Source organism: Polistes dominula, unplaced genomic scaffold, assembly GCF_049000335.1.
Source record: "Polistes dominula isolate Pdom_NZ unplaced genomic scaffold, Pdom_raw_medaka contig_79, whole genome shotgun sequence".
Taxonomy (NCBI): domain Eukaryota; kingdom Metazoa; phylum Arthropoda; class Insecta; order Hymenoptera; family Vespidae; genus Polistes; species Polistes dominula.
The window spans coordinates 4169036-4194796 of NW_028300916.1; the positions used below are offsets into that span (position 1 = coordinate 4169036).

At 33.6% G+C, this 25761-nt stretch overlaps 3 protein-coding genes across 4 annotated transcripts in view; 1 reads left to right on the forward strand and 2 right to left on the reverse strand.

Annotated features, from left to right (window-relative positions):
- Window positions 1-25761, forward strand: part of LOC149033100 (uncharacterized) — a 97908-nt gene that overhangs the window by 25788 nt on the left and 46359 nt on the right. The window lies entirely within an intron of this gene.
- On the reverse strand, window positions 7346-10034 carry LOC149033101 (uncharacterized). The gene is made up of 7 exons (XM_089170677.1): window positions 9996-10034; window positions 8955-9192; window positions 8741-8857; window positions 8242-8301; window positions 7871-8148; window positions 7616-7793; window positions 7346-7521 (listed from the first exon to the last, which is right to left on the reverse strand). The coding sequence occupies exons 1-7, from the start codon at window positions 10032-10034 to the stop codon at window positions 7397-7399; spliced, it is 1035 nt and encodes a 344-aa protein (XP_089026803.1). The 3' UTR covers window positions 7346-7396.
- LOC149033102 (uncharacterized) lies at window positions 10571-16326 on the reverse strand. The gene is made up of 7 exons (XM_089170822.1): window positions 12518-16326; window positions 12178-12409; window positions 11965-12081; window positions 11465-11524; window positions 11094-11371; window positions 10839-11016; window positions 10571-10744 (listed from the first exon to the last, which is right to left on the reverse strand). The coding sequence occupies exons 2-7, from the start codon at window positions 12407-12409 to the stop codon at window positions 10620-10622; spliced, it is 990 nt and encodes a 329-aa protein (XP_089026948.1). The 5' UTR covers window positions 12518-16326; the 3' UTR covers window positions 10571-10619.

Consider the following 25761-nt stretch of genomic DNA (forward strand, 5'->3'; position numbering starts at 1 on the left):
ATGAAGGTAGTTTAGTCGAAAGGATCAGGACAGACATTGGTGGCCTTTAACACGACGTATTTAAATCAATGTAACGCCATACGACGTTACGTTACATAGTCTCCCATTAACCTCACCTAACGCAACTCTTAATCGAGTGAAAGTTCTTGATGCCAGAGGACTTGATGATAGAATATCCTTAAGAACGTTGAAGGTAAGGCAACCTAAAGAACTCACTTATAACCAGGACTTTATCCGCGTACCTTTTTGGTTTGGTTTAACACATTGAATGAAACGAATAAAGAAGACATTAATAAAAAGCGTGTTTTTCGTGACGACATGGAGAAAACGTTGGTGAAGTTGAAGGAATACAGAGTTAGGGAACTAAATGGCTGGCTGGGGGTGACGTAAAGGGATGGAGATGAAGGAAGAAGATTCAACGAAAGGGAGAATACAATAAGAAGCTTTACCGGTGGGTAATGGATGCTGGGAGTCGTTCTCTGAAGCTTGGACGTTGTAACGGATGAGACGTTGCTCCGGATGCTGATGTTGCTATCTTACTTCTTCTTCTACTGTTGATTTTTATTTTCGGATATATGGCGTGTCCTATCTCGAAGGGAGGATCGGTGAGGATTGAATAAAAAGCAAGCAAGTGTTGTTGTATATGAGTGAGCGGGGGTGGGGGGTCAGAGAAAGAAAAGGGTCAATATAGATAACGCAGAATGATATCTTGATAAAGTATAAGGAATATTGCAAGAAGTAACTGTAGATATGTCTAGGTTTTTTATTATTTTTTTTTTTCTATAACAAGTTGGGGTACTTTAAAAAGATAAGAGATGTTCCATTTACAAAGTCCAAGGTCTCAATTTCGATTAATCTTCTTTTAAATATCTGTCTTCTTATGACGAATAGAAATAAATAAAATGAACCTTTTAACTTTTTTTAACCGAATCGATGATTGGATAGTTAGAGGAAGGCATGTTTTATAGTGTTAGATCATTAGATGATAAATATTGTAATGTGTCGTAGGAAGTAGTTCATAAAAAAAAAGATATCTTTGATCTTAATCTAGTAAGTGTACCGATCGATTGAAATAATATAATAAAAAGGTTTTTCAGACGGTTAACAAGGCCCGCGGTTGGTTACTTCGTTTCTTCCTTTCAGAGTTTATATCTCGCGTATCCTTCGTAATGTTCGAACCATTAGTCGTTGTCAGCCACGTCCGGTTACTTTTTCTTTTTATATTTCTTCTTCTTCTTCTTCTTCTTCTTCAACTTCTATCTCTTCTACATTGGCAAGCGAGAATCAGGAATCTAGGCGCCCGAGATCAAACTCGTAAATAAGTTTATACGTTTCTCTGTCATCGGTGAATAGTTTTGTACCTGATATCCAAGTGGAAAGTAAATGCAAAAAGAAAAAAGAAAAAAAAAACAAAAACTCAAGGAACTTGAAAGAGTCAAAGGACACAGAAGTTTCTCTCTATCCAGTTTCTATCTTTTTTCCTTTTTAATTCTATTTCTTTTTCTGGGTTTTTTTTTCACGTCACGTTTGATCGCTTCGCGAATCGAATGGGTACTCGGCGCTTTCATTGAATCTCTACCTCGTTCACGTGGCTTATTAACTTTGGCATTTATGACCCTTTGAACCCCGTCGATTCTAGTCGGGTAGCTCGTTTTATTGCCCGGTTTATTGCGCCGCACCGACGCATTGAATTAAGACTTCACCGAGATTGTCGTCGGACCCAGGATACATAATTCATTCCAAAAAGGATAAGAAATAATCATTGGATACCTAGTAGATTTAGTTGCATTTCCCGTATCATCATCTTCTTACGATTGATCGAATCAATAGTATGGTAATTATTATTATCTTTTTTTTTTTTTATGAATCGTGAGATATTATGATCCCTTTCTATTTGTAAGGAAAGATACAGTCTCCGTCGAAAGTGTACGAACAAGTTGAAATGAAAATAAATTAAAATGCAAACAAACTTTGAAAAGGGTTGAGAACATGGGAATCTGTTATTTTATAAAATTCAACTTCAATGATCAATTAAACATTTCTCATTTCTTTTTCTTTTTATGAAATAAAAATGTTTCCTTGTCGAAGATATTAGAATGAGAATTGAAATGAAAATAATAAGGGAAGTGTAAACACAACGCGGAAAAGGAAGAGGAAGAAGAAGAATATGAAGAAGAAGTTGGGGTAGGGGTTGGTAAAGGTTAAAAGTTGGGGTGGAGTTATTCTTTTATTTATTTATTTTTTTTTTGTTCAAGTCAAGGGATATTAATAATTCCCCATACAAAGTTTGAAAACAGGCCCTTGGATGGCCAATCGCCGGGCAAAGGATGACAACTAACGGCCGATCATTGACGTTTTCTAATAGCCCATAGAGGGCTCAATATCCAAATGATAACCCCGGCCCATTAATGGTAATTGATCATTGGCCGATTAATAATAGTTGATCATCGGCCCATTACCGGCATTTATTATCGGCCCATTACCGGCATTTATTACTGGCCCACTACCGGCATTTATTACTGGCCCATTACCGGCATTTATTATCGGCCCATTACCGGCATTTATTACTGGCCCATTACCGGCATTTATTATCGGCCCATTACCGGCATTTATTACTGGCCCATTACCGGCATTTATTACTGGCCCATTACCGGCATTTATTACTGGCCCATTACCGGCATTTATTACTGGCCCATTACCGGAATTTATTATCGGCCCATTACCGGAATTTATTATCGGCCCATTACCGGCATTTATTACTGGCCCATTACCGGCATTTATTACTGGCCCATTACCGGAATTTATTATCGGCCCATTACCGGCATTTATTACTGGCCCATTACCGGCAGTTATTATCGGCCCATTACCGGCATTTATTATCGGCCCATTACCGGAATTTATTATTGGCCCATTACCGGAATTTATTATCGGCCCATTACCGGCATTTATTACTGGCCCATTACCGGAATTTATTATCGGCCCATTACCGGCATTTATTACTGGCCCATTACCGGCATTTATTACTGGCCCATTACCGGCATTTATTACTGGCCCATTACCGGCATTTATTACTGGCCCATTACCGGAATTTATTATCGGCCCATTACCGGCATTTATTACTGGCCCATTACCGGAATTTATTATCGGCCCATTACCGGCATTTATTACTGGCCCATTACCGGCATTTATTACTGGCCCATTACCGGCATTTATTACTGGCCCATTACCGGCATTTATTACTGGCCCATTAACGGCATTTATTACTGGCCCATTACCGGCATTTATTACTGGCCCATTACCGGCATTTATTACTGGCCCATTACCGGAATTTATTATCGGCCCATTACCAGCATTTATTACTGGCCCATTACCGGCATTTATTACTGGCCCATTACCGGCATTTATTACTGGCCCACTACCGGCATTTATTACTGGCCCATTACCGGCATTTATTATCGGCCCATTACCGGAATTTATTATCGGCCCATTACCGGAATTTATTATCGGCCCATTACCGGCATTTATTACTGGCCCATTACCGGAATTTATTATCGGCCCATTACCGGCATTTATTACTGGCCCATTACCGGCATTTATTACTGGCCCATTACCGGCATTTATTATCGGCCCATTACCGGCATTTATTACTGGCCCATTACCGGAATTTATTATCGGCCCATTACCGGCATTTATTACTGGCCCATTACCGGCATTTATTACTGGCCCATTACCGGCATTTATTACTGGCCCATTACCGGAATTTATTATCGGCCCATTACCGGCATTTATTACTGGCCCATTACCGGCATTTATTACTGGCCCATTACCGGCATTAATTACTGGCCCATTACCGGCATTTATTACTGGCCCATTACCGGAATTTATTATCGGCCCATTACCGGAATTTATTATCGGCCCATTACCGGCATTTATTACTGGCCCATTACCGGAATTTATTATCGGCCCATTACCGGCATTTATTACTGGCCCATTACCGGCATTTATTACTGGCCCATTACCGGCATTTATTACTGGCCCATTACCGGAATTTATTATCGGCCCATTACCGGAATTTATTATCGGCCCATTACCGGCATTTATTACTGGCCCATTACCGGCATTTATTACTGGCCCATTACCGGCATTTATTACTGGCCCATTACCGGCATTTATTACTGGCCCATTACCGGAATTTATTATCGGCCCATTACCGGCATTTATTACTGGCCCATTACCGGCATTTATTACTGGCCCATTACCGGCATTAATTACTGGCCCATTACCGGCATTTATTATCGGCCCATTACCGGCATTTATTACTGGCCCATTACCGGAATTTATTATCGGCCCATTACCGGCATTTATTACTGGCCCATTACCGGCATTTATTACTGGCCTATTACCGGCATTTATTACTGGCCCATTACCGGAATTTATTATCGGCCCATTACCGGCATTTATTACTGGCCCATTACCGGCATTTATTACTGGCCCATTACCGGCATTTATTACTGGCCCATTACCGGCATTTATTACTGGCCCATTACCGGCATTTATTACTGGCCCATTACCGGAATTTATTATCGGCCCATTACCGGAATTTATTATCGGCCCATTACCGGCATTTATTACTGGCCCATTACCGGCATTTATTACTGGCCCATTACCGGCATTTATTACTGGCCCATTACCGGCATTTATTACTGGCCCATTACCGGAATTTATTATCGGCCCATTACCGGCATTTATTACTGGCTCATTACCGGCATTTATTACTGGCCCATTACCGGCATTAATTACTGGCCCATTACCGGCATTTATTACTGGCCCATTACCGGAATTTATTATCGGCCCATTACCGGAATTTATTATCGGCCCATTACCGGCATTTATTACTGGCCCATTACCGGAATTTATTATCGGCCCATTACCGGCATTTATTACTGGCCCATTACCGGCATTTATTACTGGCCCATTACCGGCATTTATTACTGGCCCATTACCGGCAGTTATTATCGGCCCATTACCGGCATTTATTATCGGCCCATTACCGGAATTTATTATCGGCCCATTACCGGAATTTATTATCGGCCCATTACCGGCATTTATTACTGGCCCATTACCGGAATTTATTATCGGCCCATTACCGGCATTTATTACTGGCCCATTACCGGCATTTATTACTGGCCCATTACCGGCATTTATTACTGGCCCATTACCGGCATTTATTATCGGCCCATTACCGGCATTTATTACTGGCCCATTACCGGAATTTATTATCGGCCCATTACCGGCATTTATTACTGGCCCATTACCGGCATTTATTACTGGCCCATTACCGGCATTTATTACTGGCCCATTACCGGAATTTATTATCGGCCCATTACCGGCATTTATTACTGGCCCATTACCGGCATTTATTACTGGCCCATTACCGGCATTAATTACTGGCCCATTACCGGCATTTATTACTGGCCCATTACCGGAATTTATTATCGGCCCATTACCGGCATTTATTACTGGCCCATTACCGGCATTTATTACTGGCCCATTACCGGCATTTATTACTGGCCCATTACCGGCATTTATTACTGGCCCATTACCGGCATTTATTACTGGCCCATTACCGGAATTTATTATCGGCCCATTACCGGAATTTATTATCGGCCCATTACCGGCATTTATTACTGGCCCATTACCGGCATTTATTACTGGCCCATTACCGGCATTTATTACTGGCCCATTACCGGCATTTATTACTGGCCCATTACCGGCATTTATTACTGGCCCATTACCGGAATTTATTATCGGCCCATTACCGGCATTTATTACTGGCCCATTACCGGAATTTATTATCGGCCCATTACCGGCATTTATTACTGGCCCATTACCGGAATTTATTATCGGCCCATTACCGGCATTTATTACTGGCCCATTACCGGAATTTATTATCGGCCCATTACCGGCATTTATTACTGGCCCATTACCGGCATTTATTACTGGCCCATTACCGGAATTTATTATCGGCCCATTACCGGCATTTATTACTGGCCCATTACCGGCATTTATTACTGGCCCATTACCGGCATTTATTACTGGCCCATTACCGGCATTTATTACTGGCCCATTACCGGCATTTATTACTGGCCCATTACCGGAATTTATTATCGGCCCATTACCGGCATTAATTACTGGCCCATTACCGGCATTTATTACTGGCCCATTACCGGAATTTATTATCGGCCCATTACCGGAATTTATTATCGGCCCATTACCGGCATTTATTACTGGCCCATTACCGGCATTTATTACTGGCCCATTACCGGAATTTATTATCGGCCCATTACCGGCATTTATTATCGGCCGATTAATGGGCCCAGCAATTGGCCACGTATTATTCAAATTATTAGCCTATTAATAGTTTTTAATTACACGCCGATTATTCCAATAAATATTAGCCCGGTAACGGCACATGGACGGCAAATCATAACATAACAATAATAATAATAATAATAATAATAATAATAATAATAATAATAATAATAATAATAATAATAATAATAATAATAATAATAATAATAATAATAATAATAATAATAATAATAAATAAAAAATAATAATAATAATAATAATAATAACAAAATATTATTATTATTATTAATGTGTGGGATTCGTATTAAAAAATGGGACCGCTGGACTGGAGGATTCGATCGTCCCACATCCACCCCCTTCTCTGCTTTAACAACATTCGACCCCGAATTTTAATGCCACCCAACATCACACAAACTCTCTTTATACACTGACTCTTACTCTTTAATTTTTTTTTTGTGGTGGTGTAAGACTGTGGAACATGTCACGAAACAGAACCACCCCCTCTCTCTTCCTCCATCCCGGCTGACTGAGCGCCCCCACGTGTGGGATCCGTAAAAATAATTGAACCGCTGAAACTAGAAGTGGGACCGTCGGGATTCGGAACCACGGTCCTTCGCTTTCCGGGCGCCTACGACTGCTCCTTAACCAATTGAGCTATGCAAAGCAATTGATCATGATTCTCACGAATTCCTCATAAGTTTGACATGGAGGCGCTCATCCCACAATTATTATTATTATTATTATTATTATTAATAATTATGTTAATATTATATTTCTATTATGAATTACATAGTTAATAAGTTTTTAAGTAATAATTTACTTACTTAATTCGAATAGTTATTTGATAATTGTATAAAAATTAAACTGCCCGTCTGTATTCAAATTTTTATTAGTCTAGATAATTCTTATTAAAGTGAATATTATGAATAAAGACTTCATTTATACGAGTTGAAAATAATTTATTTATCTAGCTTACAGTTATGTTTTAAATTAAAAAAATCTAAAATAAAAAAATAGAAAAAAATTATGCAGAGAGAGATCTTTTTTTTCGGCCATGCTGTCGGTCATTACTGCCAGAGAGCCATCTCCCAACTTTTCCAGCAAAATTTTTACACTCGTTTGAATCACCAAATTTTTCGGATACTACGTCTGTAATATAAGAAAAAAAAATTATAAATTCAATTCTACATACTTAACTTGAGAATACTTTTGATAAACATTTTGATAAACATTCTTACAGTACCTCTCATGCATTTAAATGTTTCAGTACTGCTGAAATCTTGTTTTTTAATTCCTTTTGTAATTTTTCCTGTGCCGGAATAATGGGTTTCAACAGTTCTGGTCATTAAAGTGGATGCCATTTTGCCTATGCATCCTCTAGCTGTAGTCTGACCATATATTAAAACACGAAGAAGATCCAACTAAAAAAAAATATATATATTAATTTGTGTGAAATCAATATAATGTAAATCGTTATTAGATTAAATGTAAATTTTACCAATGCTTGTCTTTTAGATTCTGAGCTTTTTAGGTCATCATCCAATTTTTGAAACTCTTCTAAATTTGTGCAGGGCAATTTAACATTTAGTTTTCTTGTTGTATCCGATATGTTCAGACGAGGAGTCTCCGACAAATTAAGAGCTAGCAACGTATTTTTTAACTCATCAAAATTTTTTTTAAAATCGTGGTGTAAGCTCTCTATTTCATTAGCTAGATTTCGATTTATTGAATCCTCCAGATCATTTAGTTTTTTGTCGACATAGACCTTTAAGGATTCTAGAAAAAGAAAAGTACCTTTAAAATCTATATCTTTTTAAAGTATCGAGAATTTTGATCGTTAATATAATTTTGATTAAAATTTAATCTTACGAATGTCAAACACTTCATCACTTTTATTAATTGGGGCCAATGTGTTATTCTGTGATTTATCTGTAACATAAATTTATCAAGTTTTCATAGTATTACACGTAAATTATAAGAATTTTTCAAAAAGCTGCAACTTTTTGAATTTAAAATATCTAATTCGTTTAATTAATTTCATCTAATCATTATCAATCATACTTAGTGAATCTTTAAAAATATCCCAATCAGTAATTTAATACCGGTAGGTAGAATTAGAAAATTTTTAATATTTAAATAAATTTTTCAGCTGTCAAACAACTAGTCAGATTAAATTAAATTGATTATTTAAATAATTTTCACTTAAAATACAATTTTTTAAATAATGAACAAAATTAATCATATTTTGATCAATTTTTTTATCCAATAATTTAATTATATTAATTGGTTTTTTGTAAGAAATCAGAGTTCGTTTGATTGATAATTTTTTATATCTTTGATTTGGTATCTGAATACAAAAATACCGTACCATTATTTATTTCTGGCTTCATTCCGCTAGTGCTCTCATTACTTTTGTCGGCCGTACTCTTCACGTCCATAGTTGTTAATGCACAATTTAAGAGCCTTTGTCCTTGTCTAAAATTATCTATTTTAACATAGATTAAGAGTCTCATAATATACTTATTATAGTTGATATTAAATAAAGGTTTCTGATTAATCCAAAAAAAAAAATTAATGTTTACCTGCGTAAGCCAGAATTTTGATGGTGTATATTGGCCAATCTTTTTTTACATCACGATTTTCACGAGCATATTTTTTCAGATTAGAATAATCATTGAGTGGTGGATATTGGCATAAAAATCTATCACTTTCTTCCGTGATCCACTTGCTTGGTATCAGATCAATATCTTTCTTATCATTTGAATTACTAACTGTGAACTCAATTACTGCATACATATTTTTTTCACTAAATTTCGCCACCTATAAGTAAATATATTAAATCAAACAATTAATATTATTTAAATCACCTTAGCTTTACCAATTATAAATCAATTAATAATTAATTTAATTAATTAATTATACAATTACCTCATAAATTTTAGAATAGCAAGTCGGCAAATCAGAAGCAACACACGACACCAAAGAACTGATGGAAGACACTAGACACACACACACACACACACTTGTTACACCTAACACTAATAATTTTTCTAGAAAATAGGAGTATTATTTTATAATAGTCTTAGATGTATCGTCGACGACGTCCAATAGAGAAGTAATAAGATTTTTCTTTTGTAAGATTTTTGTTTTGCTTCGTAAGCGTGGACACGTATTCTTTCGATATTCGAAATGTTTGTAGGTACGAGCGATAGAAAGGTAAAAGAATAAACAGAGATAAGCTGCACGTAGGTATGGGACAAAAGTATAAGGTCCGAACAGCGCAAAAATATAGATGAAAACGAGAAATTGAAAATCATCCTAACAAATAAAATTTTATATCTGAGTTTCACAAAAAGTTGCAATTACATATGCAATAAAGATATGGCACAGAGATTTTTATTGCTATTCAATAAAAGACACTTATTTTTTACTAATTTGATTGAAAATATTGTTGCTGAATCGGAACATTTTTCTCCTATTATTATACCTATATCAGTTGAAGCAGTTGGGTAATTAAATAGAGTATCGGTACGAATTATTTTGAGTCCTAAAATATAAATATCATCTATTGTTGGTGATTTTTGAACTAGTTTTTTTATCAACAGTTTGTTAATGATAATTACCTCACTACATTTTAACATAACAACATTATCAGGTCGCATTGAAGTCAAATAAATACTGTTTTTAATTTTTTTAGCACTCTATATTTTTTAACTCGTTGATACGCGTTTGACATATTGATAGAATTTAAATATTATATTTGATAAGAAAAACATCTTTACCTTTTACTAGTAATATGTATTTAACCTTGTAAGAAGAACGTTTTTACTTTATTCTAGAAATATCTGTTTACATCTATTTATATGAAAACACCTTTATTCTATGCTAATGTGAAAAATGTATTTATTCTTTTCTAGAAATACTCTCACTTCTTCATATCATAATAACAGAGGATAATAGTTTTTATACTTTTACCTAACCGAAAAAGACATCTTCGCTTAATTTAAAATATGTATTTATACTTATAAGAAGTTCGTTTTTACCTTTTCTAGAAACATCTCTTTTCTTTTGTCTATATGAGTAATCACGTACTTATACTATTCAAATTTTTATTAGTCTAGATAATTCTTATTAAAGTGAATATTATGAATAAAGACTTCATTTCTACGAGTTGAAAATAATTTATTTATCTAGCTTACAGTTATGTTTTAAATTAAAAAAATCTAAAATAAAAAAATAGAAAAAAATTATGCAGAGAGAGATCTTTTTTTTCGGCCATGCTGTCGGTCATTACTACCAGAGAGCCATCTCCCAACTTTTCCAGCGAAATTTTTACACTCGTTTGAATCACCAAATTTTTCGGATACTACGTCTGTAATATAAGAAAAAAAAATTATAAATTCAATTCTACATACTTAACTTGAGAATACTTTTGATAAACATTTTGATAAACATTCTTACAGTACCTCTCATGCATTTAAATGTTTCAGTACTGCTGAAATCTAGTTTTTTAATTCCTTTTGTAATTTTTCCTGTGCCGGAATAATGGGTTTCAACAGTTCTGGTCATTAAAGTGGATGCCATTTTGCCTATGCATCCTCTAGCTGTAGTCTGACCATATATTAAAACACGAAGAAGATCCAACTAAAAAAAAATATATATATTAATTTGTGTGAAATCAATATAATGTAAATCGTTATTAGATTAAATGTAAATTTTACCAATGCTTGTCTTTTAGATTCTGAGCTTTTTAGGTCATCATCCAATTTTTGAAACTCTTCTAAATTTGTGCAGGGCAATTTAACATTTAGTTTTCTTGTTGTATCCGATATGTTCAGACGAGGAGTCTCCGACAAATTAAGAGCTAGCAACGTATTTTTTAACTCATCAAAATTTTTTTTAAAATCGTGGCGTAAGCTCTCTATTTCATTAGCTAGATTTCGATTTATTGAATCCTCCAGATCATTTAGTTTTTTGTCGACATAGACCTTTAAGGATTCTAGAAAAAGAAAAGTACCTTTAAAATCTATATCTTTTTAAAGTATCGAGAATTTTGATCGTTAATATAATTTTGATTAAAATTTAATCTTACGAATGTCAAACACTTCATCACTTTTATTAATTGGGGCCAATGTGTTATTGTGTGATTTATCTGTAAAATAAATTTATCAAGTTTTCATGGTATTACACGTAAATTATAAGAATTTTTCAAAAAGCTGCAACTTTTTGAATTTAAAATATCTAATTCGTTTAATTAATTTCATCTAATCATTATCAATCATACTTAGTGAATCTTTAAAAATATCCCAATCAGTAATTTAATACCGGTAGGTAGAATTAGAAAATTTTTAATATTTAAATAAATTTTTCAGCTGTCAAACAACTAGTCAGATTAAATTAAATTGATTATTTAAATAATTTTCACTTAAAATACAATTTTTTAAATAATGAACAAAATTAATCATATTTTGATCAATTTTTTTATCCAATAATTTAATTATATTAATTGGTTTTTTGTAAGAAATCAGAGTTCGTTTGATTGATAATTTTTTATATCTTTGATTTGGTATCTGAATACAAAAAATACCGTACCATTATTTATTTCTGGCTTCATTCCGCTAGTGCTCTCATTACTTTCTTTGGCCGTACTCTTCATGTCCATAGTTGTTAATGCACAATTTAAGAGCCTTTGTCCTTGTCTAAAATTATCTATTTTAACATAGATTAAGAGTCTCATAATATACTTATTATAGTTGATATTAAATAAAGGTTTCTGATTAATCCAAAAAAAAAATTAATGTTTACCTGCGTAAGCCAGAATTTTGATGGTGTATATTGGCCAATCTTTTTTTACATCATGATTTTCACGAGTATATTTTTTCAGATTAGAATAATCTGTAGGTGGTGGATACTGACATAAAAATCTATCACTTTCTTCAGTGATCCACTTGCTTGGTATTAGATCTTTCTTATCATTTGAATTACTATCTGTAAACTCAATTACGGCATACATATTTTTTTCATTAAATCTCGCCATCTATAAGTAAATATATTAAATCAAACAATTAATATTATTTAAATCACTTTAGCTTTACCAATTATAAATCAATTAATAATTAATTTAATTAATTAATTATACACTTACCTCATAAATTTTAGAATATTTTTTTGAACACTATACTATATAATTTTGAACTAAATAATGATACTAAAATATAATAAATAATACTAAAATTTGAACACTATATAAATATATAGAATATCTTTATGAACACTAATAATTATTCTAGAAAATAGGAAGGAAATTTTATAATAGTTTTAGATGTTTCTTCGACGACGTCCAATATAGAAGTACTAAGATTTTTCTTTTGCTTCGTAGTTATCGCTTCTGGTTTTATATGTGTGTGTTTGTGCGCGACTGCGTACTACTAAGCGGGGAACCGTTGTCTTTCGATATTCGAAATGTTTGTAGAGATACCTGTTTATATCTATTTATATGAAAACACCTTTATTCTAAGCTAATGTGAAAAATGTATTTATTCTTTTCTAGAAATACTCTCATTTCTTCATATCATAACAACAGAGGACAGCATTTCTTATACTTTTACCTAACCGAAAAAGACATCTTCGTTTAATTTAAAATATGTATTTATACTTATAAGAAGGTCGTTTTTACCTTTTCTAGAAACATCTATTTTCTATTATATATATATACGAGAACACGTATTTATTCTATCCTATAAATACTCTCACTTCTTCATATCATAATAACAGAGGATAATAGTTTTTATACTTTTACCTAACCGAAAAAGACATCTTCGCTTAATTTAAAATATGTATTTATACTTATAAGAAGGTCGTTTTTACCTTTTCTAGAAACATCTATTTTCTATTATATATATATACGAGAACACGTATTTATTCTATCCTATAAATACTCTCACTTCTTCATATCATAATAACAGAGGATAATAGTTTTTATACTTTTACCTAAGAGAAAAACATCTTTGCTAATCCTACATGTGATCAACGAATGCTAATATCGATGGTAGTTCATGAAAGTGGTTATAAAATAAAATTAAGAATTCAAATATTACAAGGTACGAATATAGCTAAATAGTAATTAGTAAATCACTTATAAATAGGACACTCGCACAATTGGCGTAGCAAAGTTCGAAATTAGTCGTCACTAGGACGTGACAGCCTCTAGTACTTATTTAATCATTAAAAATAAAAATAAAAATGTCAGAAAAAATTTATTTTTTAAATTTATTTTCATCCCCGTCTATATTTAACTCAGCCCCCTTTCAGTTACAAGCTTCTAACTTTAAACAGTCATCAAAAAAGTCTCAGTGATGAAACTTTATAAAAAGTATCAGGTAAAAGAGTAATCATAGTTTTTTTAATATATCTCGAAAAGTAAGGGAGATAAAATATTTTAGTACTGGACCTTTTTTGTAGCAAATAAAATTGTCTACAAAACATAATTAATAAAAAATCGCTTTATCTCGCTTACTTTTTCAGCGACGAACGAGTTAATACATTCGAAAAATACAAAATAATAATTTAAAAAAATATAAATTAAAAAAAAAACCTTTTCTAAAGAAATATTTTATTGATTATAAGCGCCAGTAATCAACCAGGATTTGGCCATTACTAATAGCCAATGCTTGGCCGAACGCTGGCAGTTGAATATCGGCCGATAATTTTTTCCGTCGACGGCGACTTCGTATGGGTAATCTTTTCTTTTAGTCTCTGAATAGAGTTTTCTTTTCCAGATAATAAAATATAAAGAAACGAACTGAATACTAGTTTCTTCGTCTACAAAATATCGTTTATTTACCGGAAATAATAAAAGATAAAAATATCGTTTATTTACCGAAAATAATAAAAGATAAAAATATCGTTTATTTACCGAAAATATTATAACTTTGACAAAAAGAGCGTCTCCGTATAACGGAGACATAGCGACGAACGAGTTAATACATTCGCAAAATACAAAATAATAATTAAAAAAAATATAAATTAAAAAAAAAACCTTCTCTAAAAAAATATTTTATTGATTATAAGCGCTAGTAATCAACCAAGATTGGGCCATTACTAATAGCCAATGTTTGGCCGAACACTGGCAGTTGGACATCGGCCGATCTACGGCATTGTTTTCATCGACGGCGACTTTGTTCGGGTCTGAGAGGAGTCTAAGAGGAACGAATGGGATCTTTGCAAAAAGCGTTCGCCGATGTAGTCTTCCCTCGAGCTATCAAATTCCGTTCGTATAAAGACGTGGGATACGTCCGACGGCTCGTGAATGGGATTATTAATATTTCCCCATCCCGTTCTACGTTTCTTCATCTCTTTCTCTCTTTCTTTATCCTTTTATCTTTTTCCTCTCCCTCACACTTCCTCGGCTTTCTTCGTATCGCCTCGGAGCAATTCGCGCGAGTTTCTTCCTTCCTTCTTACCCTCGGTTCGATAATTTATGCGAAATCGTGAAATCAAGTTTTACTCTCTCTTTCTCTCTCTCTCTCTCTCTCTTTTTCTCTCTCTTTCTATCCTTTTCTACGTCGAATCGGATCTCTTTAAAGTAGGTATTTACTTTTGCGTTTCGCAAATGGGGCAACGAGTGAGAGAGTGAGAGAGAGAGAGAGAGAGAGAGAGAGAGAAAATTTCCCCTCGCGGTTAATTAAGATATCGAGAGTCTCAAGCCCTTTTACCTAACTGCATTTATTAATACCTGTGCTTTTTCTCGATTATCTTGATTCTTATTTGAACTACCTTCGTTCGTCCCAATAGTTTTTGTTTTTTCCTTTTCTTTTTTTTACACCCCTCCGAAAAAGGTCAACGTAAGATAAAAAGCAAGGTTTGTTATGTCATTTGTAAATCTGAAAAAAAAAAGTGAAATAATTGAATTGCAATACAGTGCCATTCGTATAGAACCTAGAGGACTTAGATAACTTCAAAATAAATTCTTAAATTAGCAATTAAAAAATAAAAAATAACCGCGATAAAAACTATCCTATATATTTTAGCTTGGTTTCGAATTTCATTGAAAAAAATATGTAATACTCAATGGAATGGATATTTTTATTGAATTTCATTCCTTTGAAATGCAATAGGAGTGTAAAACTTTCGATAGGAAATGTACATCGATATTAATATTTTCTTGATGTAAAATGAAAAATGAAAATTTATCGTTTTATATGTATAATACTATCTTCTTAGAAATTGATACCATGTAACTATATAGATATATAGGTGTAGTATGTCGTTGTATAGTATATAGGATACTCAATGGAATCGATATTTTCACGTGTTCCATCGAAATGCGACAGGAGTGTATCATTACCTTAATGCATCGTTCGCGAAAAGGTGGAGCGAACGAATCGAAATCGTCTCTCGATCGTCGGCGTCGTAACGGAGAGTAGGTTTACTAATGGTGGGCTTGGTGGCTTGCTCGGTGAGTCGGTAGATTGGGTTGGGCTTCTTCTTACGGGTCCACCGAGGTCAGAGATGTGTACGGGAAGGATATACTTGCCCAAGGCACCGATGACATCGAACGAACGAACGAACGAACGAACGAACGAACGAATAGCCAACCTTCGCAGTCAAGAACCCATGTATTCTCTGAGAGAGAGAGAGAGAGAGAGAGAGAGAGGAAAAGATTACTGCAAACGACTTATGTGAATATGTATATATTATATGTATATATACATATATATGAGTGTGTGTATATATATGGTATACTTATATAGTTTTCTATCTACATATCTAAGTACAATGACGATGTCGAATCGATTTTATTTGTGATATCAATGTTATCTTAAACCTTTTCTTTCTCTTTCTTTCTTTCTTTTAATCGATCATCCTAGGTGACGGTTCAATTTATTTCGAAATTTATAGTACTGTTATAACAATTAATTCTTTTGCACACGTTTGAATTTTCTTTTTTTTTTTTTTTTTGATAATTATTCTTCACTTTGATAACTAATTAAATTTTATTTCTAAAAATTATTCTTCAATTTGTTTTATTCATTTTTCTTTTATTTTTCTTTTTCGTAAATTAAATAATGATTATCTAGCACAATATATACACGCACGTATATATCAATCGTTAATTAAATTTGTAATTATTTGAAATTTCATAATAGAGTACTTTTTCTTGTCATTTATTATTAATCATCTATTGGATAGTATTATTTTTGTTTTGCTTTTATTATACAAATGATTATCTCGCGTGAAGTTCTCGTTCTTTGAAAAGGGAACCTCTGTTGATCGTGCGTGTCGCGATATACAGAAGAACAAGAATAAGAACAAGAACAAGAATAAGAATAAGAATAAGAATAAGAAGTAGAGAAAATAGCAAGGTTTTCGTGCAGAAGAGCAAGGCAGCATCTGTCTCCGGTCTCTCATTGGAAGAGAAGACAAGAAAAGAAGTGGTGGAGTGAGCGACGGGGGGGGGTAGGTAGAAATAGAGATAGGTAAAAGGGAGGAGAGAATAAAAAATAGGCGGCAGGAGGAAATCAGAGGGAGAAGAAAGGAGAGAACCTGGGTTATAGTAGAGATACTGAGGTGGTGGTGGAGGTGGAGGTGGAGGAGGAGGAGGAGGAAGAAGGCATGGGTCATGCAACAACAGGAAGGTTAGTTGCTTGAGGCGGCGACAAGCTATAGCGAACACCATCTCAAAACGTGCCTCTTACATACGTAACCGGGCCTTCATAATAATTTCACTCGGCCACTCGGACTTAGGGCAGTCAGGATCAGAACTTGTAACGCGTCTTTCCTGGAAACATATTCTCCCCTTTTTTTCGTCCTTTTCAAAAACTACGATCCTTTTTTCTCTCTACCCTCATTAACCGATAAAAAGAAGTTAACAAACGTAATGTTGACCAATTTCAATGTTTCGTTGGGGGGTAGGTTTGTTAATGATTGTAAAGTTCTTTTTATTATAACTTTTCTCTATTCACATTACTTTATCTTCAATTTATGATCTGTAATTGGAATTGTACAAAAAGGTTTGGTGTAATCATTTTTATAATATCATATTGAAAGAGAGATACAAATGTTGCTTAACGTGTATTACCCAAAATAATTGGTATGATATAATTATCTGATAATATTTTGAATCATTTAATATCAATCAAAAACTATTAACTTTCATTTAGTCAGAAAGTTAAGAAGAAGAAGAAGAAGAAGAAAAATAAAGAATTGTTTTGAAATTTACGAAAATTGTTGGATCATTGGAATTAATGTTAAACTCGTGTTGTTCAAATGATGGTAGATATAAGCCGAGAAAAGAAAAAGAAAAATAAGAAGAAGAAGAAGAAGAAGAAGAAGAAGAAGAAGTAAGAGGAATTTAAAGGTACTTAGTCGTATCGTTTGGTAAAGTGAGATGACGAAGGGGATGGGATGGGGGGTTAAACGACATGAGGATCGCCATCAACGATGTCGTCCTTACAGCAGTTATTCCAGGGGGGTCCTCGAGTGTTCTTCCACACAGGCCAAAATTTATTTCGAACGAGAGTCTCTCGTAAGCATTACGATCGTAGTAGGTGTTCGTGTTGGATGTTAACGATCACTAGGGACAAGTTTAGGAAAAAGGTTTATTAGAAGAAGTTTCATTTGTTAAAATTGTCTTTGCGTTGATCTAAACGTTTTCTATGTACTCCGGTTTAATTGGTTCCTATTTTTACAAATGATCATCGTAGTCAACATAGTTGGATGATATTTTCAATTAATGCAATTATTTTCTATTGCAATTAGGTAAATGATATATTATCGATTATTATTTAATAATTCATTCTTTAGTTATCTTTTCTTCTTGTATTTTTATATACACAATAGGGTGTTACTTTGTTTTTTATTTCTCATAGATATATATATACCTATCTATTGCATATGCGGTTTAAGTTAAAGAACAAGTGTGGATATCCGGTCATTTACGAGAACTCGCACGCGATCGTATTAAATAATCCTGAATGGTTGGAGTAAAGAAAAGAAAAGAAAAGAAAAGAAAAGAAAAGAAAAGAAAAGAAAAGAAAAGAAAAAAACAATTTTAAAATGAGTCACTGTCGGGTATAATCTGTCGTGCAGATGACGTAGAAGATGAAAAGGAGAGAAGTCCACTCTCTTGAGAAGAATATTATGAGAAACGTTCTTTTTATAATCTCCTTGTTCTCTCTTTTTCTCTCTCTCTCTCTCTCTCTCTCTCTCGAGAGAGAGAGAGAGCACATGCACGAATAAACACGAACATACACGTACGAATGTAGATAGCTTACAAAGCGGTACAGGATCTCCATTCGCTTCCGGTATAATAGTTTCTGGTGGAAGCAGGTACCTATATAGGTTCACACACACACACACATACAACATTCATGCTCTGCTAGGCAGCAACAGCAACAGCAATAGCAATAGCAACAGCAACAGCAACAGCAACAGCAGCTACTCCTCGTCTTTTTCAGATGTCCACACTGAAAGCTGTGCGTTGCTTAGGCACTTAGGGTTTTTGCCGGTCGATCAAACGACACGGTCCACGTGCCACGTGTTCCTGGTAATGTCAGAATTGCTCTTTACCGAACGTGTGCCGCCACGTTTAACTACTATTACGTATCGTCAGAAAAAGCTTTGGTTAGTTGGTTGGTTGGTTGGTTGGTTGTTTCAAACACTCAAACCATATTTTCTCTCCTCTTACACTTTTCTATCTTAACACGGTTTAGATTAAATCGATCCAAGTATATATATATGTGTGTGTGTGTGTGTGTGTGTGTATACGTTTTTATGCATCAATGTATTTACTCATAGATAAGTATAACTGTCAAGATATAACGTTAATATTATATTCTTGTAAATCCTATTAAGGTAATCAATAATTACAGTTATTTTACATTTACTCATATACTACTTTACCTTTAGCATACATTTATTTTTATTTTAGATAAAAATTCTATTAGAGATGAATTTTTACGATATTACAACATCCAGTGGGTGAATTGATTATATTTTTTTTCTTTTTCTCTCTCTCTCTCGACAAACACTATATAACGTAATTGTTTTATTCGTCGATAGATATATTAAATAGATGAAAAACGTTTTATCCATTATTCACGTTCATTATTACTTTTAATAAGGAAACTTTCTCTTAATAAATGAAATAAAGTGAAAATATAAATAATCGATTGGATACTTTGTAGTATTCTTTTAAGATGTACGATTACTTTAGATTATTTCTATTTCCTATTAGTGAACTAGCTATACGATGTGTGCGTGTATGTGTGTGTGTATGTGTTCACAATGTTAAAAGTTATTATCTACCTTACGTAATATTCTCATTTCTCGGTCTTCGTAATAATAATTCATCGTCCTTTCAAGTAGACGTATTGCCTCTTGTATCTCATATATTTCAAATACATATATCTTTTGAATAGAACTTGCTATATAACACCAAACTGCATTGTATGAAATATGGATATGCATAAGAATACATTTTTTTTTAATTTTTTTGTTTGTTATTATTACTTTTAAAAGAAAATTTGAGTCTACTACTACTACTACTACTACTACTACTATTAAGTATTTTCTTGGATGTATTTATTTTTTTGTCATATCATTTTTGAATAAAAATCTTTTCTTAGTCAACACACACACACATACATATACACATCCTTTGATAAGAACGTTCTCTTGCAAGTCGACTTTTCATCGAAACAATGATTTATTACCACTTGGTCGTTCGCCTGTAGACGATAATTACGATTAAAGAGATACGCCGGCAACGTACGCAAGAGTAGAGGTTGTTAATTCACACCAGCAGTAACAGCATCAGCAGCAGTAACAGCATCAGCAACAGCAGCATCATCTGACTCTCTGTAAGAGAATGACTTTCGGTGAATCCAGTTCTTCGCCTCTTGTCACCAACGATGATCGATCAGCCTCGAGGATCTCTACTCTCGTTTGTTATATATCAGACCTAATTTCTTTCTATCTTAAAAAAAGACAACGAAAATAAATAATAATAATAAAAAAAAGAGAATGAAAAAGAAATGAAAAAAGAAAAAGAAAGTTAGAAGGGATGAACTGTCTCTCGTCAGTACTCGAGTGAAATGACCGTAAACGAACGACAACTACGAGGACGAGGACAAGGACGAGAACGAGCCTTCATCATCGGGTTCAGGTTTTTTACTGCAAGTTTTAAGCAAAGAAGAAAGGTGGAAGAAGAAGAAGAAGAAGAAAAAATTATTAAGCAGAATGAAGCACCAGGTTGAAATAAAAATAAATTAAACATAATATAAAATATAATAATCGAGTGAGTAGTTTCAAGTTTCTTATTGGTATAGAATTTGTTATTAGAAAGATCATGCTAACGAATAATAATAATCAAATACTTGCAAAAAAAGTTTTTACAAATGAAACCAGAATCATCGTTAACCAAGACTAGTTTGTAGATAATCCGATTGATATCTCGAAAGGTTAAAAGGAAATCGTTACGCGGCACGGTTTCTTATCTAACAATCTTTGAACGTAGATGAAACGGAATCTTCCAATCGTCTTTTTTTATTTATCATGAGTTAGTTTGTATAGTGTATATCGAAGTAACTATGTCAGGTGATATCACGTTTCTTAGAATAGTTTTATTAAATGTTGTCTGACAAACAAACTTGCAAATGTCTATGAAAATGAAGTTTTAATAAGAAAATTAGTAGAAAATTAGTCTCTCAGGTCGAATTAAAATATATCTCTTTATTCTCAGTGTGTTATTATTTAGTTGAGCAATTTTTTTTCTTTTCTTTTTTTTTTTTATTTACGCTTGAAGAAGAAGAAGAAGAAGTATATGAGAAAGGTAATATATGATTTTGATTTAAATCGAGAGAGAAAGATACTCGGTGTGTTGAGCGAAGAGAAAATGATGTTCAATGTTTTAATAGCAATCTGGATCTATTATCTCTGGTTGGAGTCAAAATCAAAGCGAAATCTCAACGTGAACGAAAAGATAACGCATGGAAAGTCGTTAATCAGCGATAATTACAAGATGATAGATACGTAGTAACGCTTATGCCGTAACCTCGCCTTAGGCTGTATATTCGAAGAAGAAAATGTCGGGGGTGGCCTTGGAAACCGAGTTCTCTCTCTCTCTCTCTCTCTCTCTCTCTCTTTTTATCTTTCTTTATGGAAACGTAACACAGTCACCTTAGTTTTAAAACTAATTCATTCTTGAGAATTCATTAAAGTAGATCATTGATTAAAACGTAAAATAAATTATCGTCAGATCTTCGATAAATTTTCTATTTACATATATTTCTAAAGGAAGGTAATAAATAATTGTTTTTATTTTTATTTTTATGCAAACAAATTTCTTTACCGATTAATCGATCGAACGTATGGAATAAGAAAAGAACAAAAAATATTAGCAATTTGTAAGAGGAAAAAGAAAATTACCTATTTATATACAAAATAGAAATTCAATTAGCCTGTTACTTGTAAGAAATCGATATTTTCGAATACTTATGATCAATATTTATAATGACACGTATTAAATCATTATTTAAATCTGACACAAACGTAATTCAACCGATTTGTAATTAATTATAGTTGAAAACAGAAAATTATTAACATATAGGTATCATTAATAAAATAAAAGTGATTAAATTGATTGGATATTTTAAAATATAAATAAAACAAGGTATTATTTCACTTCCGTGCGTACACTTAGAAAAATAATCGTTTTCCCTTACGACTACTACGACGACGACGACGGCGACGACGACGACGGTTGGACATAATCAATGCGTTTACTCGTTCTGTGGATAAGAAAAGGAGAGGAAAGAGAGGGAGATAAACGAAGGTAGTGTAACTACTACTACCACCACTACTATTACTACTACTATAAGAAGAAGTCGGGGACACTCCTCTATTTCAAGTTCGGGATCGTTTGAATTACGAGGCTGTGTGTTGCACTGCACGTTGCTTGTGCACTGCGTGCTACGGAGTCCTTTTCTTTGAGTGGCGTGGCGTGCGAACGGCGACCCTACTATAAATCTTCATTTAGCGTCCGTAAGCTCTCCGAGGGAGTCGTCGCGACCAAGTCCGATCTTAGGAATTTCATGCAGCCTATGTACATGCATACTATAACCTTAGTGTATTGGTAGGAAAGGAAGGAAATCCATTCCTCTTATCACGAAAAGAAAAGACACAACTTCAAATGAAGGAGGATCCTCCTCCTTTCTATTCTCGTGGAATTGGAAATTTGATTTCATTTTTACAAAAAAGAATTTTGGTGGTCGTTCTTGGGGTTTGTTACTACCCGCAGAAAAATTAGTATAAAGTAAAAAATAAGTACACATCTCTCTCTCTCTCTCTCTCTCTCTCTCATTACGAGCTTCTAGGAAATGTCGTGCGTCGATAAGTTTTCGTCAACCGCAGACAGGATGCGTGGAAGAATGTGTACCCCCATGCCCTTATTTCTTCTTTATTTCTTTCATCCTGTCTGTTTCCATAGTTTTTTTTTTTTATTTTATTTTATTTTATTTTTTTTTATTTCAAAACGGAACGGAAATCAATTTAATTTTCTCTCTTACATACTAATCTTCTATTTGATAGTTTGTATCCTTGAACGAACGTACGAACCTTGCTCTCGATCAGATGAAACGATATAAGAGAGAGTGAGAAAGAAGGTATACCTATTTACTTACTATACACGTTTCTTCATCTCTTTCTATCCTATTGGATGAAGGAAGCTTCGGTCAAGTTACCGGTGTGCACCGGCAGCGTTAACCTCACCTCTGCGGATTAATTCGAGATCCCGGTTATATTCTACCCAGAAGATAGTCGGGTGTGGTTATGCGAATCGCCATGAACACGCAGTCCTCCTTCGGGGTCACGCTATCGCGACCTCTATCGTCCAAATATTTACGATCACCATCCGCACTCGACTTTATGACCGCCGACTTTCATTCGCGACACGCCGTAAACAGCATCATGGCTTTTTCCACGCACACGTACCAACATATATAGATAGTCATATATATTATCGTATTTTCTTTCATTTCTTTTGATCTTTTTCTTTTCTTTTTCTTTTTCTTTTTCTCTTATCGTTCAGATTATATTTATTTATATATTATTTTTGAACTATTTAGAAAAATCGTTGATTATAATATTTCGCAGTAATTTGATTAAAACTATGATAATAAAAGTTTCACGTGAATTTTGTTTGATCTTTTTTTGCTAGTAAGTTTAACACGTATAACATCATTATTTTATTTCTAAATTCATTCCGTTCTCTATTAGATTTTTATAAATATATTGCATATGTAAAATTATTAAAGAAAAACAAAAAGGAAAAGAAATTCTTATGGGACAATTTAATAATTACTAAATCAACGTGGATAGTTTAAAATATATTTGAAAAGAAATACACAAAAAAAATTACTCGTTCAAATAATAATTAAAATCAATCGTTCTTGTATAATACATAATAATCAATATAAAGTCATTCCTTGTGGTAAAAAAAAAAAGATGTTTATAAGGATAAAAAAAATGTTAACAAAATAATAATATAAATATTATTCTTATTATCATACGTAACTCAAATCGCATCGCGGACTCTTTTATCCAGAATATTTCGTTCTTATCTTTTGGAAGGTAATACTCTTGGTAAGATTATGGTGCCGTCAAGAGATGGGAGGGGGAAACTGGGGGAATGAGGGGAAGGGGATGCCGCGAATACGCTCGTCATAAAAAGTCAAGTTTATCGTACGACTTTATTCGATCGTGGAATCGTCTTCGTCGTCGTCGTCTTCGTCGTCGTCGTCGTCGTCGTCCTACCATCGTTTCCCCTTACTTCGATTATTTTTCATTCGTTAACGAGCACTTAAATACCTTCAGACAGGGAAACCGTACAGAGAGAGAGAGAGAGAGAAAGATAGAAATGGACGATATGGATAAAATGACAAAACACCGATCGAATCCGTCGATCATCATCGTATTCTCAGAGAATCCTGGAAAGAAGGATAAATAATTCTTCATGAATAAAATATAACCCAGCTCGTTAGAACACACGAGATGATGATGATGATGATGATGAGGTCTTTTAAGAGAAAGAACATCTTTTCTCATGATCCATCGACGAATGATGATGATGATGATGATGATGATGATGGTCATGATGATGATGATGATAAAGAGAAAGATAGAAATATCATTTGGTGTTTATATTTGATCCTTTATGGTCATTATATTTTTCTCGCGATAATACAATCTCGCGATCGTATGTTTATCGAATGATAACATATAGAGTTAAAAGAATATAAGCAGGGCGTTTGCTTGTCGTCTTTTACCTTCTATTCAAGGTCGTATCAAGAAAGGAAAGTCAGCCTCGGCAGGTGGTACGTGCTCTGAAATTGACACCGTGATCTCTTTCTCTCACACTGCTCGTGCATGTCAAAGAACAACAACAGTATTCTATCTTTTTTTTTTTTTCTATCATTTAATATTTCTTTTTATATTAGATTTTATTTCGAAGTAAATAATCAATTATATTTGATTAATAATAATATTAAATAATATAAATTAATATATTATTAAATATAATTTAATTATTATATATTATTGAAATAATGTATGTTATTATTCACGATCTTCTCGATTATATCTTTTTTTTTTTTTTTTGGAGAATAATTTTAAAGATTTCTATTATACTTTGATGTTACATTTGATTATCGTTAAAATCAAATTAAAACACACCTCTGAATGATTTTATATAGTTTAACGAAATAAAGTATACTTTAAGTGTATACATGTACTCGTTTATAAAACTACTACGTAGAAGTATGGTTATATAGCCAACAAGTATACGCAGGTGTTCCCTGAAGCTGGATCGCGCATAAACCGGATGTAATAAATCGAACACGGTGAAAACGTTGAAGCAGCTCGCCTATCACCGCCCGATGACACGCTCTGGAAAACGTAAAGTTGTGGTTGCTGTTACTTCTATCGTATGTATGTAACTCGTTGATGATGATGATGATGATGATGATTATGATGATGATGATGATTCTTCGCAAAAATCTTAGATAGATCATATCGGACAACTATTTTCTTAACCGATCTCTCGAAAACATCGGTGAGATTCTTACAGAAAAGCTGGAAACTTGGTTGGTAAATGTGATTTCTATGCTTTGCCTTTCAATTTATTCCATATCGGATTTAAAATAATCGATATTCGATGAAGCATAACGTCAAAAGGATGTGTATGTTAAATTAAATATATATATGTGTATACATAGAAATATATATATGTATGTAATAAGTCGTCCGATTTCTATTCTCGTGTGAGTTCTTTTGATTATTCGACGATAGGATATGAAATCAAAAAAAGAAAAAAAAGGAGATTAAAAGAAA

Bases quoted from the DNA above. Each gene is read 5' to 3' on its own strand.
- LOC149033101 (XM_089170677.1), bottom strand. From the start codon at position 10,034: ATGCGACCTGATAATGTTGTTATGTTAAAATGTAGTGAG. The intron at 8,858-8,954 runs GTAAACATTAAT...ATGTTAAAATAG, and splicing joins CAAAATTCTGGCTTACGCAG to ATAATTTTAGACAAGGACAA. The intron at 8,149-8,241 runs GTAAGATTAAAT...TTCTTTTTCTAG, and splicing joins TGATGAAGTGTTTGACATTC to AATCCTTAAAGGTCTATGTC.
- LOC149033102 (XM_089170822.1), bottom strand. From the start codon at position 12,409: ATGGCGAGATTTAATGAAAAAAATATGTATGCCGTAATTGAGTTTACA. The intron at 11,372-11,464 runs GTAAGATTAAAT...TTCTTTTTCTAG, and splicing joins TGATGAAGTGTTTGACATTC to AATCCTTAAAGGTCTATGTC. The intron at 10,745-10,838 runs GTACTGTAAGAA...CTTATATTACAG, and splicing joins AACATTTAAATGCATGAGAG to ACGTAGTATCCGAAAAATTT.